Source organism: Triticum aestivum, chromosome 5A (genome assembly GCF_018294505.1).
Source record: "Triticum aestivum cultivar Chinese Spring chromosome 5A, IWGSC CS RefSeq v2.1, whole genome shotgun sequence".
NCBI classification, from domain to species: domain Eukaryota; kingdom Viridiplantae; phylum Streptophyta; class Magnoliopsida; order Poales; family Poaceae; genus Triticum; species Triticum aestivum.
Genome location: NC_057806.1, coordinates 655,525,107 through 655,546,850, shown reverse-complemented (window position 1 = coordinate 655,546,850; position 21,744 = coordinate 655,525,107). Strand labels below are relative to the sequence as shown.

The following is a 21,744-nucleotide window of genomic DNA, read 5'->3' as shown; positions in this document are numbered from 1 at the left end:
CTCATGATGATAAAAATATGTTGACATGCAGAGAAAAGGAGACAGGAAGCAACAATGATGACACAAATAAACATATTCCATTCACAGGACTGTAAACACCAAACCGGTGAGTACATCTAGTTCATCAATCAACTGGAATAAATAAAAGTAGCATCATCATCTCTAATCAGCAAAAAAAACTCCTAGTTCACCGTCAGACAACTGGAAAATAAAAGGCATCAGCATAGACTTGTATAGATAAACATCAGCAACGGCATAGAAGGCGAGGACAAACATGCATAGATAGACAGTAGCAGCAGCCTAAAACTTGCACATAGCCTCTGAACTGAATAAGTCAGGCGGCATCATAAAGCCTGAAAATCTGCATATGGAAGAAAACAACAAGCCTAAGCCACCGTCGCCACCTCCCCTGGGGTACGGCCCCTCCCACGAGCCCATCAACAGAAACAAACTCCAGCTCGCCCTCATGCACCTAGGCACGCCCCACCGTGGTCACCATGCTGTACGGAAGCATCACCATGCTCTCCTACGTCCTGCACATCAACGCGCCTCCCTTCGCCACACGTCGGTCATGAACCATCCGCCCCATCAAACGCGCCTGCACCTCTCTAGCTGGCACAGTCCGCCTCACCCGCCATGGCGTGGTTCCCCCTACAAACCCCCCACCGCTCCACCACATGGCATCGATCTGCAATCGCCGCTCGCTCCCCGCCGAACCACGAGAGAGGGGAAAAAGTGCGCGAGGTACAAACAATGCATCAGGGTGGACTCACCGGAGTTGCCTGCAACGGATGGGATCCAGGAGGGAGTTGCCGCCCGTGCCCTTTCTTGAATCCGGTGAACCCGAGGCAGATTGATGATGACGAACAACACCTCTTTCGTGTTGATGTCGGCGGTCCAGTCGCGCCGGGCAACGAGCAGGCGGCTGCCGGAGGCGAGGTCGACCTCCACCAACGAAACCCTAGCAGGGGGAAATTGATGGGGGCGACCACAGGAGGCGAGGAAAAGTGGATCGACGCGGTGAAGCTAGTAGAGCTGCAGCCGCGTGTGTGCCGGGCGGCGATGGAGCGGCCGGAATCGGCCGGCGTCCGAGGCGGCGAGTAGTGGGGATCGAGCGAGTGGCCGGGAGGGGGGACGGGAGGAAGAGGAGAGGGGCTGCGTGAGTGCGGGGGAGAGGCGGCTAGGTCATCTCCACAGGAGCGGGGACGCAATTTATACGCGCAAGCGTGAAATGACAAAAATGCCCCCGACGGGGCAGGCTATTTACGTGCGATGGCACGGTTGAGGTGAAACTATTCATTCCAGCAGTAACTTTTTTTTATCCGACGGGCGAGGTCGTTCCAGGGATTGATCTGACGGCCTAGATCGCATCAAGCAGCTAGATCCAACGGTCAGGAATCCAAATCGCTGAGGAGGCTTGTAGGAACATCCTTCTCTTATCTCTTGATTAAAGCCACAGCTGAACGCAACGTAGTTTGGCATTGGCATGGACGTGGTCATTCCCCCGGATTCACGGCACGAGATGTAGCCGTGTGTGGACCCGTGGTTGTTTGTCTCTTCGGAGTTCAATCAAGATTTCGCGCGCTTCGCCACCACCCAGTTTGGTCTGTGAAATTTTTATGCGCTCGGTCAGTCAACTCATATGGACTCACATGCAGGGTAGTTTGACACTGACCAGGCCCTGACACTGACACGGGTGGAACCAACGAACTCTGCTGGCTCCTTAAATCAAAGCGTGCATGGCCGAGGCTACTACTCCTTCCATTTTACAATGTAATGCTTTCTTTATCCCCGTGCTTCAACTTTGACCGTCAATTTAACTATCAAGACCGATTGTGGCGGAAGCAAAAATTATATCAGTGAATTCGTATTTGAAAGAAGTTTTCAATTATATAATTTTTTCTCCCGCCGCAGTTGGTCTCGGTGATTAAATTTATGATCAAAGTTGAACCTTGGGAAGCATGAACGCACTATATTTTGGAATGGAGGGAGTACACAATACGAACTTACCCACTAGTAGTCCACTTCCCAAAATGGCCGGGCCAAGGCCGCCGACCCAAGCTACGGCGATCCTCCTAGCCCTAGCGACGTGGTGCCTCGTCTTCCTTCGGAGCTCATCAGCCCCAGCCGTGCCTGCACTCCGGCCACCGCCACCACCATCAGCACCGGGAGGCACCCTCTGCATCCCCCGCGAGCGAGATGCACTTCTCACCTTCAAGGCCGGCCTCACCAATCCGAGCAACCACCTTTCGTCGTGGCGGGCCGACAAGGACTGCTGCCGGTGGATGGGCGTCGGGTGCAGCAACCAGATTGGCCACGTCATCAAGCTCGATCTCAACAGCTACAACTATGGTCCGCTCATGTATGGAAGCATAGGAGGTGAGATAAACCCCTCTTTGCTCACTCTCCAACATCTGCAGTACCTAGACCTCTCATTCAACGACTTCGGTGGTGGGAGATCTGTTAGGATGATCTCCATCGTGTGGGCCCAACAGCCCACCGGGCCCTTAGATCCGCGCCTTGATCGAAGGCGCTCAACCCACTATGGTGACGGGCCCCTGTCACCTGCACTATATAAAGAGGTGGGGCCGGCGGCTCGCATCACGAGGTTCGTCACAGCGCCGAACACCCCACCTACATCCCTACCGATCTAGGGTTAGTGCAAGGCTAACGGGAAGCACCGCCAGCACTACTCTCTGCCACCACCGCCGCCATCCATCATGGCCGGCAACTGGAGCTCCTCGAACCACAAGGACAAGGTAGGTTCACCGGATTAATCTACCCTACCCGATCCCACAGATTTAACAATGGTATCAACCAGATTGGGTTAGATTTTTCGGTTGAAAAGAAATCACAGAAAATTTTCCCCTCCCCAAAAGAACCCAAAAGAAGGGCAAAGAATCTCGCAGAAAAGAGCGCCGCCGCACCGGCCGCGCCGTTCCTCTCGATCTCGATGCGCATCGGCAAGCCGAGGCATCGAGAAGAAGAACACCGTCCCCTTTTGGGGGCAAAGAGACCAAGAGTATCGCCGAAACAGGGCGTCGCCGCTGAACCGCTTGACGGTCGTGCGCCCATCTACGAGTGCACGCGCATGCCGGCAAGGGGGCCAGAGGGGCGCCGTTCTTCTCTCACTCTCCACTGCTCGAAGCTTTACATGGTGGAGGGAGAAAAAGGAGAAAAAGAGGAAGAATGGGGAAGGAGAAAGAGCCAGCGGCCGGACGTCGTGCCGTGTCCGCTCGACGCCGTCGCCGGCGGCTGGCGCGGCCGGACCCTCTGTTGCGCCGCTGCCAGCGAACACGCAAGGGGTCCGCGGGGCGCCGCATCGGATGTCGCCGCACCTCTCTGCTCTCCCTCTCTCTCGCGTACAGGAGGTTCGGGGTAAAAAAAGGAAAAAGGCTCGCGCAGCCGTGGCGTCCGACGCCGTAACCGGCTCGCCGGCGGCACGACTGGGCCGCTGGTCAGATCCGCGGCGGTGGAGGCCAGGCAGAGCGGTGCGCGCGGGGGGAAACGAAGGGGAAGAAGAGAAGGCTGGCACGACGCGCCGTTTTCGTCGCCGGCGATAGGCGCGGCGCGGCGGCCGGCCGGCGTGAACGCCGTGCGGGCGAGCGACAGTGGAAGGGGGCGAAATGGCCTAGGGTTCGTCCCGAGCGGCGCGGTTGGTTGTTTTGTTCGACCGCATCGCGCGCGTGGCCGTCGGATCGCGGTGAACGGCCAGGATCAAAACCTTAGTGCACAGCGGGCTTCTTGGGCCGATAGTAGAGGCGGGGCCAGGCCTGATCGCGCAGCGCCTAGGCCAGAAGCCGCGCGCGCTGGGTCGAGGCCGCAGCCGCGGGCGCTGGGGTGCGCTGCAGTTTTTTTTTTATTTTTTTGTTATTTGTCCGGTTTTGGGGCAGATTTTAAATAGTTTTTCTACTCAAATTTCATCCAACGAAATTTTGTTTAGAGTACAGAAAAGTAAATGAAAAAGTTCTGAAAAGGAAAACAGAAAAGTTTCTGAAAATGAAAATAAAAAATCAGAAAAAGAAAAATTAATGAATTTTATAAAGAAAATAATAAAGTTCATAATATTTTCTTTAGTAAAAGAAAAGTTTCTGTAAAGAATAAAAAGTTCATGATTTTTCTATTCATGTTTTTACACTGCAAATAAAAATAAAAGTGCTCCTTTAAAAGTGAATAGAACTAAAGTAAAAGATTAAATTGTTGCTTCTCTAATGCATTTTTGAACCAATCGGTTGAAATTGCATAGAGAGTAAAAGAGTATAGAATTGTTTCTGAATAGATTCAGAAAGTTTTTGCTGCAAAGAAAAAATATTATCCTCCAATTAAATTGGAACCAACGGAAAAATTTAATTGGATGAATAGTTTTTTGAGAGAAGTTTTTTCACTTGTCGTAAAATCAGATTCAGATAGCTTCTGCTATGACAGTAGAAAGATATTTGATTAAAGTTTGATTATGGTATTGTTATTTTCTGACCAACCTTGATGATGACAATATTATAATTCAATGAGTCTTATAGTTAAAAGTTCAAATCTCTGATAATTTTTTGTATCAAAGTGACCAATTTTCAGAGCATTTGATAAAGATTGAGAAATGTATATTAAAAGTTTTCCGCTGCAATAAAGCTGATGATGATGATTATTTCTTAGCAAAGTTGTTCAATAGAAATACTATCATCACATTGTTTATGATTTATATGCATTATTTCCATTTCCGCCCAACGGTGATACGGAATTAATGTAGAAGAATGAGTTTTATTCTAATTCTACCACAACGGTGATTTAGAGTATAAAAAGGAAGTTTTACAAAAGTTTAATGTGCATATTTTTTAACCAGACCAACATAGGGTTATTATTATGCTCATTATTGTTGATTATTGGCTATGCTTTCTCAGACTAAAAGTTTTACATGCTTTCATTCGTGAAAGCGAATGGCTGGGTACTTGTGACCTGAAAGATGACCACGAAAGGTCATAACGTGAGGGAGTATGTTCTCTTTAAAGAATGGCTTCAAAAGAAAAGAATTCTTGGATATTAATCCAAGAGCAGAAAACAGATAGACCATTGAGAGTCTTGGTTGACGAATGTCTTTCATGTATTTTATATGAAGAAGATTTTTCAGTCAACATGATTTGAGATGAAACAAGCAACATGTGTGTTTAATTTGACCAACGTCGGATTAAGCATGTGTGTCAAAGAGCGTTTGAATTTATTTCTGAATTTGATGATTGCATATGCGGTCAAAAGAGCCAATTCTGGCATTCATGTTCCTTACAGGGAATTACCTGCATAGCTGGAAAGAGGATTATGATAAAACCCGCATGGCGAGGAAAGTCTGATAAAATACATGCGTAACTGGGTAAAGTTGACATAGTATTATGTCAAAAATCCTATATGTCAGGAGAAACTCTGGCAAAGGACTTATCCTGTATGACAGGAGAAAGATATGATGACTCATGTGCTTAATGTGTCTCACTCTAGAAGAAAAGTATGGAGTAGCTATTATGCTTTCCTAGTATCAACCATACACTTATGTGTAATGGTCATTAAGCACTCAATAAATCCAAAGAGATTAAAAGTTACAGATGAACCTAAAGATGAGAATGATATGCAAGTGTGACTTGCAAAAGTACTAATGATAAAGAACTCTCTTGAGTTTCTGAAATGAAATGAGGAAAAAGTACTCCCATACTAGTTAAAAGATAACTTCATTTTGTATGAAGAGATAACTTCATTTCGTATGAAGTAATCTGATGAATGAAGTAGATAATCGAAGTTTCCTCAATTCACAAGAGTTATCAATGATTTTCAAAATTGTGGCAGAAAAGTTATTGCCACATTTCGAGGGGGAGAAAGAAATATGAGATAAATTAAGATTGATGAAACTCCCCTATACTTTAGATAACATGATGAAGAATGTGATCGTCTGGGGGAGTATGACAGTCATAATCATACCCCTAAAGAAAAGAAATAGTTGTATTTCTGGATCTTTTACAGTTCCGAAAGCAGAGTAAGGAATACTAAGACGGTGCTTAAAGTGCCATAAAGAAGAAAATTTTAACAGAATAAACTCAAATTACAAAGTTTAAAGACACGCCATTTTTTAGTGAAGATGGAGTAATCTGGGAGAGCATGTTGTATGACCTATACAACACAAGTTGTTAGCTCTATAAAGGAATGAGAAAATCAGATACTTCTGATTACTATAAAGTCTATGTTAGTGAAATTCAAATGGAGGTTGATCCCACCTTATTTAAAGCGCTCATTCGAGCTTTGTGAAGTGTCTGCTTATCTAAATGATAAGAGACTATGTGAGATGAAATGAAAGTGTGCATCCCGGCGATGTTTGGGACTGATGAGTAATTTCCAATGGAGCCAAAACAGTAGGTTGTAAAGAGTCTACAAGGACAATGTGACTCCAAAGGAAATATGTAAAGGTGTCAAACACGACTTAGATAGAAAGTTTTTTGCGCGTTTTGCACTGAATAGATTACAATGAGTGTTGGTAGCACATCATGATCTGAGTTACATCAGATGAAAGTAAAGAACGCAAGGGATACTACCTGAAGAAGTCCTTTATGGACTAAAGCAATCAAATGTTGTTTTGGGTTAAAGAAAATGAGAGGACAATTGTATTCGTGCTAAGTTATAGAATGGGAAATTCATTTCCTAATCATGTGCATGAGGATGACATCCTACTTGCTAGTGGTGATGTCAACCTACTACAATAGGAGAAAAGAAGTGCTTGTCCTCAAAGTTCAAAAGAATGTTCTCGGTAGAGTGTCTCTCGTTATAAGTATCGAGATTCATGAAGAAAAGAATAAAAGGGGGTATTAAGGATGTCGAATGGACATGCTAAGAAAGGCCTCTAAAGTGTGCATGCAAGAAAACCTACGCCTGTTCTTATAGTTAAGGGTAATGGAACTGGAAACTATGGTGTTCCAAAAGTTGTTGAGAAAAGATTGAAAACGGATATGGTGCCATATGCTTCAGCTGTTGGAAGCTCAATACATTACCCTGGCATGGTTCACGTATCCGGGTTGTTTTGGCAATGTTCAGTCCATATATAGACCATTGGAATGGAGTTAAAGATATCGGCCTCATGCTGAAAGAAATAAGTGCTCTCAAAAGATTGTGAGTACAAAGACATGACTTGTGAAATGTATAGCGAAATCCACAATTGTCGCTAACTTTCATATTTGGAGGTTTTTGTGTGGAAAAGCTCCAAAGAATGAAACAATTATCATCAATGTGATGCAAAGATATTTTATAGCTTGATATGAGGCTGAGGGGCAGGCAAAATGGTTAAGGAGACCTGTACCCGGAGTTGATAATGGTTGAGAACAGCGATAACTATTTTAAGTCTTTCGCTCCTATGACAACGAGTCAAGTGTTGATGCCAAACACACTGACACAGAGTTAAGCGTTATAAAGGAGAAAGTCCGGAATTATGTAGGAATGCTTGAAGCATAAAAGCAACAGACAAGTGTTTGCAGATCTGCTTATTAAAGGCTTACCGCCCAGTGTGTTCGGAGAACACACAGTCGACATGGGTTTTATGGTATAGTCTAACATTTCCGGACAATAAATGGGCCCAAGGTTAAAGAAGTTGTTTCAAAACAGAGAGGTACGTTGTGGCTGTCTGATTCTATCGGCAATTGAGCTGTGATGATGAAACATGTTCTATGTATTGATCTGTTATGAAACGAGTAAAGTAAAAGTATAAGGTCAAAAGTAAAAGTTGAGATCAAGGGGGAGAATGTTAGGATGATCTCCACCGTGTGGGCCCAACGGCCCACCGGGCCCTTAGATCCGCGCCCTAATCGGGGGCGCTCAACCCACTATGGGTGACGGGCCCCTATCACCTGCACTATATAAAGAGGTGGGGGCGGCAGCTCACATCACGAGGTTCGTCGCAACGCCGAACACCCCACCTACATCCCTACCGATCTAGGGTTAGTGCAGGGCTGACGGGAAGCACCGCCACCACTACTCTCTGCCACCACCGTCGCCATCCACCATGGCCGGCAACTAGAGCTCCTTGAGCCACAAGGACAAGGTAGGTTCACCGGATTAATCTACCCTATCCGATCCCATAGATTTAACAAGATCCATTCCTGAATTCATCGGTGGCCTCCGGAGCCTGATTCATCTCGCCCTCACCGATTTGTTCTTCGGTGGGCGAATCCCTCCTCACCTTGGGAACCTCTCAAATCTGGTCAGTCTTGACCTCTCTATTTTCGGTTGTTACTCGCCTGACCTCGTATGGGTGAGGCACCTACAGAAGCTACAATACCTCTACATGGATGGGGTGGACCTTAGCGCCGTCGTCAACTGGACTCATGCTGTCAACATGCTCCCCTCTCTTCTAGTACTTACACTAGCTGGTTGTGGGCTTCGGAACATTATGCCTCCACCGTTGCACTCCAACCTTACATCACTAAAGGTCCTCTGTCTCGAGTCCAACCCCTTCAACTCATCCTTGGGAGCCAACCACTTGGTTTGGGATCTACCGATGCTTCGATATTTAAGAATGTATGACTGCAGAATCCAAGGTCCTATACCTGCTGCAGTTGGAAACATGACCTCCATTGAATATATGATTCTGGAGGGAAACAACTTCTTGGGCATGGTGCCATCAACATTCAAGAAACTCAAGAGACTAAAAGTGCTCACACTATCAGAAAACTCCATTAGTGGAAGCACGGAAGATCTATTTCATAGACTGCCAGCATATGCATTACAAGAGTTGTACTTGGATCACAACAATTTGACTGGGGGCCTTCCAAATCGACTAGAGGATTTCAGTAGCTTGACCACACTTTGGCTCAATAATAACGAACTATCCGAAGAGATACATGTTGGTATACGGAAACTTACAAAACTGAAGGAGTTACTGGTGAACTCAAACAACCTGCATGGTACACTTACTGAACACCATTTCACAAATCTGAGTAGCCTGCGGGTCTTGTGGATCTCCGATAATTCCTTAAGTATGCTCGTCAATAACACATGGAATGGTCCATTCAAATTAACTTCAGGAGGCTTTAGATCTTGCATCCTAGGGCCCCAATTTCCAGTAGGGGTTGTCAGGTCAACAATCAACACTCTTGATCTTTCAAACACAGGTATACATGATTCCATACCTGTTGAGTTTTGGACTGCAACACGCCATGCTCGAGCCTTGGATTTGTCGGGAAACCAGATTGTCGGGAGGCTTCCCGCAAATTTTCGGTTTGGTGGGTTAGAACTGTTGGAAATATGCCCTAGAGGCAATAATAAAAGTGTTATTATTATATTTCTTTGTTCATGATAATAGTCTTTTATTCATGCTATAACTGTATTATTCGGAAATCGTAATACACGTGTGAATACATAGACCACAATATGTCCCTAGTGAGCCTCTAGTTGACTAGCTCGTTGTGATCAACAGATAGTCATGGTTTCCTGGCTATGGACATAGGATGTCGTTGATAACGGGATCACATCATTAGGAGAATGATGTGATGGACAAGACCCAATCCTAAGACTAGCACATAAGATCGTGTAGTTCATTTGCTAGAGCTTTGCCAATGTCAAGTATCTCTTCCTTCGACCATGAGATCGTGTAACTCCTGGATACCGTAGGAGTGCTTTGGGTGTATCAAACGTCACAACGTAACTGGGTGACTATAAAGGTGCACTACAGGTATCTCCGAAAGTATCTATTGTTTTATGCGGATCGAGACTGGGATTTGTCACTCCGTGTAAACGGAGAGGTATCTCTGGGCCCACTCGGTAGGATATCATCATATGCGCAATGTGACCAAGGAGTTGATCATGGGATGATGTGTTACGGAACGAGTAAAGTGACTTGCCGGTAACGAGATTGAACAAGGTATTGGATACCGACGATCGAATCTCGGGCAAGTAACATACCGATAGACAAAGGGAATTGAATACGGGATCGATTGAGTCCTTGACATCGTGGTTCATCCGATGAGATCATCGTGGAACATGTGGGAGCCAACATGGGTATCCATATCCCGCTGTTGGTTATTGACCGGAGAACGTCTCGGTCATGTCTGCATGTCTCCCGAACCCGTAGGGTCTACACACTTAAGGTTCGATGACGCTAGGGTTATAAAGGAAGCTTGTATGTGGTTACCGAATGTTGTTCGGAGTCCCGGATGAGATCCCGGACGTCACGAGGAGTTCCGGAATGGTCCGGAGGTAAAGATTTATATATAGGAAGTCCTGTTTCGGCCATCGGGACAAGTTTCGGGGTCATCGGTATTGTACCGGGACCACCGGAAGGGTCCCGGGGGCCCACCGGGTGGGGCCACCTACCCCGGGGGGGCACATGGGCTGTAGGGGGTGCGCCTTGGCCTACATGGGCCAAGGGCACCAGCCCCAAGAGGCCCATGCGCCTAGGGAACCCTAGAGGGAAGAGTCCTCAAGGGGGAAGGCACCTCCGAGGTGCCTTGGGGAGGATGGACTCCTCCCCCCCTCTTGGCCGCCGCACCAGATGCCATCTGGAGGCTGGCCGCCGCCCCTTGGGGTGGGAAACCCTAAAGGGGGCGCAGCCCTCCCCTTCCCCTATATATATGAGGCCTAGGGGCTGCCCATAATACATGATTTGATCTCTCGTTGGTGCAGCCCTGCCCCTCTCCCTCCTCCTCTTCTTCCATGGTGCTTGGCGAAGCCCTGCGGGATTGCCACGCTCCTCCACCACCACCACGCCGTTGTGCTGCTGTTGGATGGAGTCTTCCTCAACCTCTCCCTCTCTCCTTGCTGGATCAAGGCGTGGGAGACGTCACCGGGCTGTACGTGTGTTGAACGCGGAGGTGCCGTCCGTTCGGCACTTGATCATCGGTGATCTGAATCACGACGAGTACGACTCCATCAACCCCGTTCACTTGAACGCTTCCGCTTAGCGATCTACAAGGGTATGTAGATGCACTCTCCCCTTTTTACTCGTTGCTGGTCTCTCCATAGATAGATCTTGGTGTTACGTAGGAAAATTTTTGAATTTCTGCTACGTTCCCCAACAGTGGTATCAGAGCTAGGTCTATTGCGTAGATTCTTTGCACGAGTAGAACACAAAGTAGTTGTGGGCGTTGATGTTGTTCAATATGCTTACCGTTACTAGTCCAATCTTGTTTCGACGGTATTGTGGGATGAAGCGGCCCGGACCGACCTTACACGTACTCTTACGTGAGACAGGTTCCACCGATTGACATGCACTTGGTGCATAAGGTGGCTAGCGGGTGCCAGTCTCTCCCACTTTAGTCGGAACGGATTCGATGAAAACGGTCCTTATGAAGGGTAAATAGCAATTGGCATATCACGTTGTGGTTTTGCGTAGGTAAGAAACGTTCTTGCTAGAAACCCATAGCAGCCACGTAAAACATGCAACAACAATTAGAGGACGTCTAACTTGTTTTTGCAGGGTATGCTATGTGATGTGATATGGCCAAGAAGAATGTGATGAATGATATGTGATGTATGAGATTGATCATGTTCTTGTAATAGGATTCACGACTTGCATGTCGATGAGTATGACAACCGGCAGGAGCCATAGGAGTTGTCTTTATTTATTGTATGACCTGCATGTCATTAAAGAACGCCATGTAAACTACTTTACTTTATTGCTAAACGCGTTAGTCATAGAAGTAGAAGTAGTCGTTGGCGTGACAACTTCATGAAGACACGATGATGGAGATCATGATGATGGAGATCATGGTGTCGTGCCGGTGACGATGATGATCATGGAGCCCCGAAGATGAAGATCAAAAGGAGCAAAATGATATTGGCCATATCATGTCACTATTTGATTGCATGTGATGTTTATCATGTTTATGCATCTTGTTTGCTTAGAACGACGGTAGTAAATAAGATGATCCCTTACAACAATTTCAAGAAGTGTTCTCCCCTAACTGTGCACCGTTGCTACAGTTCGTCGCTTCTAAGCACCACGTGATGATCGGGTGTGATGGATTCTTACGTTCACATACAACGGGTGTAAGACAGTTTTACACAGCGAAAACACTTAGGGTTAACTTGACGAGCCTAGCATGTACAGACATGGCCTCGGAACACGGAGACCGAAAGGTCGAGCATGAGTCGTATAGTAGATACGATCAACATGAAGATGTTCACCGATGATGACTAGTCCGTCTCAGGTGATGATCGGACACGGCCTAGTTGACTCGGATCATGTGATCACTTAGATGACCAGAGGGATGTCTATCTGAGTGGGAGTTCATAAGATGAACTTAATTATCATGAACATAGTCAAAAGACCTTTTGCAAATTATGTCGTAGTTCACGCTATAGTTCTACTGTTTTAGTTATGTTCCTAGAGAAAATATAGTTGAAAGTTGACAGTAGCAATTATGCAGACAGTAGAAAGCTTATGTCCTTAATGCACCGCTCAGTGTGCTGAACCCCAAACGTCGTTTGTGGATGTTGCGTACATCGGACATACACGTTTTGATAACTACGTGATAGTTCAGTTAAGCGGTTTAAGTAGAGGCACCAAAGACGTTTTCGAAACGTCGCGGAACATATGAGATGTTTCGAGGGCTGAAATTGGGATTTCAGGCTCGTGCCCACGTCAAGAGGTATAAGACCTCCGACGATTTTCTTAACCTGCAAACTAAGGGAGAAAAGCTCAATCGTTGAGCTTGTGCTCAGATTGTCTGAGTGCAACAATCACTTGAATCGAGCGGGAGTTGATCTTCCAAATGAGATAGTGATGTTTCTCCAAAGTCATTGCCACCAAGCTGCTAGAGCTTCGTGATGAACTATAACATATCGGGGATATATATGATGATCCTTGAAATATTCGCGTTGTTTGACACCGCGAGAGTAGAAATCAAGAAGGAGCATCAATTGTTGATGGTTGATGAAACCACTAGTTTCAAGAAGGGCAAGGGAACAAAGGGATACTTCATGAAACGGCAATTCAGCTGCTGCTCAAGTGAAGAAACCCAAGGTTGAACCCAAACCCGAGACTAAGTGCTTCTGTAATAAGGGGAACAGCCACTGGAGCAGAATTACCCTAGATACTTGGTAGATGAGAAGGCTGGCAAGGTCGATAGAAGTATATTGGATATACATTATGTTAATGTGTACTTTACTAGTACTCCTAGTAGCACCAGGGTATTGGATACCGGTTCGGTTGCTAAGTGTTAGTAACTCGAAATAAAAGCTACGGAATAAACGGAGACTAGCTAAAGGTGAGCTGACGATATGTGTTGGAAGTGTTTCCAAGTTTGATGTGATCAAACATCGCACGCTCCCTCTACCATCAAGATTAGTATTAAACCTGAATGGTTTATTGAATCTCGATCGTAGTGATACACATTCTCATGCCAAAAGATATAAGATAGTAATGATAGTACCACTTACTTGTGGCACTGCCATGTAAGTCATAATGGTATAAAACGCATGAAGAAGCTCCATGTTGATGGATCTTTGGACTCACTCGTTTTGAAAAGTTTGAGACATGCGAACCATGTCTATTGGTGTATATGCATGAAGAAACTCCATGCAAATGGATCGTTTGGACTCACTTGATTTTGAATCACTTGAGACATGCAAATCATACCACATGGGCAAGATGACTGAAAAGCCTCGTTTTCAATAAGATGGAACAAGATAGCAACTTGTTGGAAGTAACACATTTTGATGTGTGCAGTCCAATGAGTGCTGAGGCATGCAGTGAATATCGTTATGTTCTTACTTCGCGGATGATTCGAGTAGATGTTGAGAATATTTACTTGATGAAACACAAGTCTGAATTGTTGAATGGTTCAAGTAATTTCAGAGTGAAGTAGCAGATCATTGTGACAAGAGGATAAAATGTTTATGATATGATCATAGAGATGAATATCTGAGTTACGAGTTTTGGCACACAATTAAGACATTGTGGAAATTGTTTCGCAATTAATACCGCCTGGAACACCATAATGTGATGGTGTGTCCGAACATCATAGTTGCACCCTATTGGATATGATGCATACCATGATGTCTCTTATCGAATTACCACTATCGTTCATGGGTTAGGCATTAGAGACAACCACATTCACTTTAAATAGGGCACCACGTAATTCCGATGAGATGACACCGTATGAATTATGGTTTAGAGAAACCTAAGTTGTCGTTTCTTAAAGGTTTGGGGCTGCGACGCTTATGTGAAAAAGTTTCAGGATTAAGCTCGAACCCAAAGCGGATAAAATACATCTTCATAGGACACCCAAAACAGTTGGGTATACCTCCTAATTCAGATCCGAAAGCAATATGAATTGTTTCTAGAATCGGGTCCTTTCTCGAGGAAAGGTTTCTCTCGAAAGAGTTGAGTGGGAGAATGGTGGAGGCTTGATGAGGTTATTGAACCGTCTCTTCAACTAGTGTGTGGCAGGGCACAGGAAGTTGTTCCTGTGGCACCTACACCAATTGAAGTGGAAGCTTATGATATTGATCATGAAACTTCGGATCAAGTCACTACCAAACCTCGTGGGATGACAAGGATGCGTACTACTTCAGAGTGGTACGTAATCCTGTCTTGAAGGTCATGTTGCTAGACAACAATGAACCTACGAGCTATGGAGAAGCGATGGTGGGCCCAAATTCCGACAAATGGTTAGAAGCCATGAAATCCGAGATAGGATCCATGTATAAAAACAAAGTATAGACTTTGGAAGAACTACTTGATGGTCATAAGGCTGTTGAGTACAGATGGATTTTAAAGGAAGACGGACGATGATGGTAAATATCACCATTAAGAAAGCTCGACTTGTCGTTAAGATGTTTTCCGACAAGTTCAAGGAGTTGACTACGATGGGAATTTCTCACTCGTAGCGATGCTAAGAGTCTGTTAGAATTATGTTAGCGATCACTGCATTATTTATGAAATCTTGCAGATAGGATGTCAAAACATTGTTTCCTCGACGATTTTGAGGAAAGGTTGTATGTGATACAACCGGAAGTTTTTGTCAATCCTGAAAGATGCTAATAAGTATGCAAAGCTCCAGCAATCCTTCTGAGGACTGGAGTAAGCATCTCGGAGTTGGAATGTGCGCTTTGATGAGATGATCAAAGATTTTGGTGTATACAAAGTTTATGAGAAACTTGTATTTCCAAAGAAGTGAGTGGGAGCACTATAGAATTTCTGATGAGTATATGTTGATCAGAAATGATGTAGAATTTCTAGAAAGCATATAGGGTTATTTGAAAGGTGTTTTTCAATAGAAAACCTGGATTAAGCTACTTGAACATTGAGGATCAAGATCTATGAGGATGGATCAAAACTCTTAATGGTACTTTCAAATGAGCACATACCTTGACATGATCTTGAAGGTGTTCAAGATGGACCAGTCAAAGAAGGAGTTCTTGCCTGAGTTGTAAGGTACGAAGTTAAGACTTAAAGCTCGACCACGGCAGAATAGAGAGAAAGGACGAAGGTCGTCCCCTATGCTTAAGACGTAGGCTCTTCAGTATGCTATGCTGTGTACCGCACCTGAAGTGTGCCTTGCCATGAGTCAGTCAAGGGGTACAAGAGTGATCCAAGAATGGATCACATGACAGCGGTCAAAGTTATCCTTAGATATTAGTGGACTAAGGAATTTTTCTCGATTATGGAGGTGGTAAAAGAGTTCGTCATAAAGGGTTACGTCGATGCAAGCTTGACACCTATCCGGATAGCTCTGAGTAGAGAGACCGGATACATATAATGGAGCAATAATTTAGAATAGCTCCAAGTACAACAGTTGTTTTGTAATAGCTCCAAATAGAGCGTGGTAGCTGCATCTAGGAGATGACATAGAGATTTGTAAAGCACACACGGATCTGAAAGGTTCAGACCCGTTGACTAAAACCTCTCTCACAAGCAACATGATCAAACATAAAACTCATTGAGTGTTAATCACATAGTGATGTGAACTAGACTACTGACTCTAGTAAACTCTTGGGTATTAGTCACATGGCGATGTGACCTGTGAGTGTTAATCACATGGCGATGTGAACTAGATTATTGACTCTAGTGCAAGTGGGAGACTGTTGGAAATATGCCCTAGAGGCAATAATAAAAGTGTTATTATTATATTTCTTTGTTCATGATAATAGTCTTTTATTCATGCTATAACTGTATTATTCGGAAATCGTAATACACGTGTGAATACATAGACCACAATATGTCCCTAGTGAGCCTCTAGTTGACTAGCTCGTTGTGATCAACAGATAGTCATGGTTTCCTGGCTATGGACATAGGATGTCGTTGATAACGGGATCACATCATTAGGAGAATGATGTGATGGACAAGACCCAATCCTAAGACTAGCACATAAGATCGTGTAGTTCATTTGCTAGAGCTTTGCCAATGTCAAGTATCTCTTCCTTCGACCATGAGATCGTGTAACTCCTGGATACCGTAGGAGTGCTTTGGGTGTATCAAACGTCACAATGTAACTGGGTGACTATAAAGGTGCACTACAGGTATCTCCGAAAGTATCTATTGTTTTATGCGGATCGAGACTGGGATTTGTCACTCCGTGTAAACGGAGAGGTATCTCTGGGCCCACTCAGTAGGACATCATCATATGCGCAATGTGACCAAGGAGTTGATCACGGGATGATGTGCTACGGAACGAGTAAAGTGACTTGCGGTAACGAGATTGAACAAGGTATTGGATACCGACGATCGAATCTCGGGCAAGTAACATACCGATAGACAAAGGGAATTGAATACGGGATCGATTGAGTCCTTGACATCGTGGTTCATCCGATGAGATCATCGTGGAACATGTGGGAGCCAACATGGGTATCCAGATCCCGCTGTTGGTTATTGACCGGAGAACGTCTCGGTCATGTCTGCATGTCTCCCGAACCCGTAGGGTCTACACACTTAAGGCTCGATGACGCTAGGGTTATAAAGGAAGCTTGTATGTGGTTACCGAATGTTGTTCGGAGTCCCGGATGAGATCCCGGACGTCACGAGGAGTTCCGGAATGGTCCGGAGGTAAAGATTTATATATAGGAAGTCCTGTTTCGGCCATCGGGACAAGTTTCGGGGTCATCGGTATTGTACCGGGACCACCGGAAGGGTCCCGGGGGCCCACCGGGTGGGGCCACCTACCCCGGGGGGCCACATGGGCTGTAGGGGGTGCGCCTTGGCCTACATGGGCCAAGGGCACCAGCCCCAAGAGGCCCATGCGCCTAGGGAACCCTAGAGGGAAGAGTCCTCAAGGGGGAAGGCACCTCCGAGGTGCCTTGGGGAGGATGGACTCCTCCCCCCCCTCTTGGCCGCCGCACCAGATGCCATCTGGAGGCTGGCCGCCGCCCCTTGGGGTGGGAAACCCTAAAGGGGGCGCAGCCCTCCCCTTCCCCTATATATATGAGGCCTAGGGGCTGCCCATAATACATGATTTGATCTCTCGTTGGTGCAGCCCTGCCCCTCTCCCTCCTCCTCTTCTCCCATGGTGCTTGGCGAAGCCCTGCGGGATTGCCACACTCCTCCACCACCACCACGCGCATTGTGCTGCTGTTGGATGGAGTCTTCCTCAACCTCTCCCTCTCTCCTTGCTGGATCAAGGCGTGGGAGACGTCACCGGGTTGTACGTGTGTTGAACGCGGAGGTGCCGTCCGTTCGGCACTTGATCATCGGTGATCTGAATCACGACGAGTACGACTCCATCAACCCCGTTCACTTGAACGCTTCCGCTTAGCGATCTACAAGGGTATGTAGATGCACACTCTCCTTCTACTCGTAGCTGGTTTCTCCATAGATAGATCTTGGTGACGCGTAGGAAAATTTTGAATTTCTGCTACGTTCCCCAACAAGAACCTGTTATGTTGGATATCAGTTCTAACCAACTTGTTGGCCCGATTCCAGAACTCTCAAAGAACCTAATCTACTTAGACCTCTCTAGGAACAATCTATCAGGTTCACTTCCGTCAAATATTGGAGCACCGAAGCTAGAAATACTAGTGTTGTTCAAAAATTCTTTTTCTGGGACCATTCCATGCTCCATGTTTGAGTTGCGACACCTGTGGTTCCTAGACATATCAGAGAACCTACTAAATGGGAGCTTTTTGAATTGTCCTCGTGTCCCGAAAACTTCAAGCATCACCGTGCTTAACTTGAATAGTAACAATCTTTCACGGGGATTCCCATCGTCTTTTCAGATGTGCAAAGGGCTACAATTCCTTGATATCGCAAACAATAAATTTTCTGGGAGCTTACCAACATGGATTGAGTCAAAGTTACCGTACTTGCAGTTTTTGCGATTGCGCTCCAACATGTTCTCTGGTAGGATCCCTGTTGAACTCACAATGCTGAAGCATCTTCAGTATTTAGACATTGCAAGCAACAATTTATCAGGGAATATACCATGTGACATATGTAGTAAGCAATTCAAACCAATTCAAAAAATTTATCAGGGAATATACCGCCTTCACTTGGGAATCTCTTTGGTATGGTTCAAACTCCGAACCAACAAGATCTCCTTTTCTATACTCTCCATGCTGGGTTGTCTGCCATCGACAAGTACAGTTATGCTTATAACGATAGTCTATCGGTGGTCACAAAAGGTCAACAGCTTGAATTCACGACAGGAATCGCATATATGGTAAACATGGATTTCTCTTGCAATAGTTTAACAGGGGAGATTCCTCATGAAATTGGCATGCTCATTGCATTGAAAAGCTTGAACTTGTCATGGAATGACCTTAGCAGCACAATCCCTTTGGCTATTGGTGAGCTACGGGCAGTGGAATCTTTGGACCTCTCACACAATGAGCTCTCCGGTGAAATCCCTACAAGTTTAGCAGGTCTAACATCACTGGCCCACTTGAACTTGTCATACAACAATTTGACAGGAACCATACCGTCCGGCAATCAGTTACAGGCTTTGGACGACCAGGCATCCATCTACATTGGGAATCCAGGTCTTTGTGGTCCGCTTGTATCAAGGAGCTGCTCAGGAATGGAAATCACTCAATGGATTCCAGAGGATCAGCATGAGGGCATGAGCGATGCGTTGTCATTATACCTTGGCATTTGCACCGGATTCATAGCAGGTCTTTGGATTATCTTCTGTGGCTTCTTATTCAAGAGGAACTGGAGAATTATTTGGTTCTCGTTCTTTGACTGCATGTGTGATTGGGTCTACGTGCGAGCGGCGGTGAGCTGGGCTTCATTCACAAGGATGGAGTAGTAGAAGCTGAGATCACTATGGTATTTCACCTTTCTTGTCAAGTGTAATGCTCTTTTTTGGTGTGTAAGGCACTCGGTTTGTATGGTAAACCATGGGTTACCTTTGATGTGTATGAATTATTACACATGTGTAAAGAAAAAAGTTATAAAGATGTTGATCTATAGTATGATGACTGATTATTTTTTTATCCCGAAACTCACCGTGCGTGGGGAGCGAAAGGCGCCTTGCTGAGAAGAAAGCGTATGACAGCAGGCTCCACGCCACCCGCCCTCTTGGCATGTCAGGCTCCATGCCTTTCTAGACAAATCCAGAGTATCGGCATCGTCTCTCATCCTTCGCTGCTACTCTCGTGAGACATCTGCACTTGCTGTATCCAGGCACTCTGCACTTCGCGACCAGCTAGCCTGCAGTACTGCGCCACCAGCTCATGGTCCATGGTCGCGCCCCGCCCCACCGTCCTCGTCATCACCGTCGGTGGCCGCACATCTAGTTTAATTAAATATAAAAGTATCCTAACTATAGATATTCCTACAATACGCGCGGGGAATCATCTAGTTTAATTAAATATAAAAGTCTCCTGACTATTATTAGAGCCTTTTATTATTAATTTAGAATATCCAAAAATATGTCTACCTATGTATTATTTATTGGTAATACCCGGTATTGCCCGATAAACTCTGAAACTCTTTCGGTGACCCTGAAACGCTGCCGGTTCCTATCAAAACTGTTTCAAATATTAACAAAACTATTTCACAAATAAATCATCGTTACTCCCGTCCTCCTAACACTTAGCAGATCGTGATTACCTTAAGATTATTCGGTAAAACATAGACATAAACGGAACCCCTTCGTTCAATGACCGATAGTGGAATGATGGACATCCATAGCAATCCATGTGAATACACGAATGATATTTGAATGAACCTTTGGTTATCATGTGATGTTCCCTTTGCTTCGTGATACTTTATAAAACTCAAGGTGAGATATATCGATATCCTCTTGAGTCATACACATGCTAACTATACTGGTCTCCTCGTTACTGGTTTTGTTCTTCTTTCTCGTTGATGTGTTCCGGTATCCCATGACATTGTCACTTGTGTCTGACCAGACGATGATGGATGCTGTCACACCGAGCGGACCCTACGAATATCTCTCCATTGTCGGAGGAGCAAATTCCACTCTCGAGCTATCTAGTCTCTTGTGAAACTTTCCGATGAACCTGTAAGTTGTCGTTATGATCACCTAGTTACAAATGACATTTGAGCAACCCCAAAGTTCAACATATGGTAAAAGTAACTCCGATACTCTCATGGTCTAAGGAACCAAATCATACGTTAACACTCCGTGTTACAACAATTGCTGCCTTTTGACTATTATTTCAAAGTATAATAGTCAAGTTTGGATCGATTCAATATGTTGTTCTTCTAACATCATACTCTAAATGTTGTTTTGAGACTATCGTTACACTTAACGATATCTCAAGACCCGAAAAAACATGATCACAAACATCACTTGAGCTAGTCTTAGAGGTGAGACTAGAAATCTTATTTTACCGTTTATCAATCCACACGTGAATATGATTTTTTTCATTGAACTGCATATTCCAGGATCATAGCAGTTTTAGCATAGAATATAAACTCTTAATTATGAATAGAGAAATATAATAATACCCCCTATGTTCCTAAATATAAGTCTTTTTAGAGATTCCAATGCAGACTACATACAGAGCAAAATGAGTGAATCTACACTCTAAAATATGTCTATATATACATCTGTATGTAGTTCTTATTGAAATCTATAGAAAGACTTATGTTGAGGAACAGAGAGAGAGTACAATATTATTGCCTCTAGGGCATATTTCCAACAACTTTCGGTACAATCGGTCCACGTGTCAGGCCTATTACTCAGCAGCTGAACAATGGCAGTGGCATGGAGACTGTATTAGAACTATCCATGGAACAATTACAAAGGGAAACACCATGTACTATCCTAGTATTTCCCTGGTTGGGTTTCTCTACAAGCCACAAGTCATATGCATGGAGCCCTTAGTTTCATTTTATGCAGTACGTGCTCAAGGGAATGTGTAGCTGAAGCTACCCTGACCATCATTTTCATGCATCTACAGAGCAGTTCAGTTTGGAGATGATCCTTCCCTTGAAACCTTGTTTTCTAGCACTTGTCTCATGGACAAGCGCATTGGGCTGCCTGAATATTATGCGCAAGTTCCATTGAGGCAAGCTCCTAAGGACTGTGCATTCTTGTTCCAATTGAATCAGCAGCCCGACCTTGCATATTTGGGAATGGCAGACTCCTGTCAAAATAATGTGTGTGATTATACTGCGCATATAATTGATTCAGTACAACGCAACGCTTGGTATTGAGTATCTCAGCAGTTATAAGGGCTGGTGCATGGTTCAACTCAGTGGCGAGTCTTTACTACTAGTATGCTTCGTTTCGGCCCGGACCAACTAGTCCCAGCGCCCAGCCCATCAACTCCCAGCTCCCAGCCAGAGTTTTTCTCGTTCTCGTTCGAGCCAGCAGAGAGCAG

The 21,744-nt window shown here is 45.1% G+C and overlaps 1 protein-coding gene across 1 annotated transcript; it reads left to right on the top strand.

The window, feature by feature from the left end:
- Positions 1 to 1,658: 1,658 nt before the first annotated feature.
- Positions 1,659 to 19,196, top strand: LOC123105684 (receptor-like protein EIX2). Its single transcript, XM_044527795.1, has 6 exons — positions 1,659 to 2,451; positions 2,760 to 2,763; positions 8,107 to 9,240; positions 14,513 to 14,517; positions 17,822 to 18,373; positions 18,421 to 19,196. Exons 1-6 carry the CDS (start codon positions 1,962 to 1,964, stop codon positions 19,194 to 19,196), a joined length of 2,961 nt encoding a protein of 986 aa, XP_044383730.1. The 5' UTR covers positions 1,659 to 1,961.
- Positions 19,197 to 21,744: the final 2,548 nt, after the last annotated feature.

Excerpts from the sequence above, each read along its gene's own strand:
- LOC123105684 (XM_044527795.1), top strand. The coding sequence starts at position 1,962 with ATGAACGCACTATATTTTGGAATGGAGGGAGTACACAATACGAACTTA. Across the intron at positions 18,374-18,420 it reads TTTATCAGGGAATATACCAT|GGAATATACCGCCTTCACTT; the intron begins GTGACATATGTA and ends AAAATTTATCAG.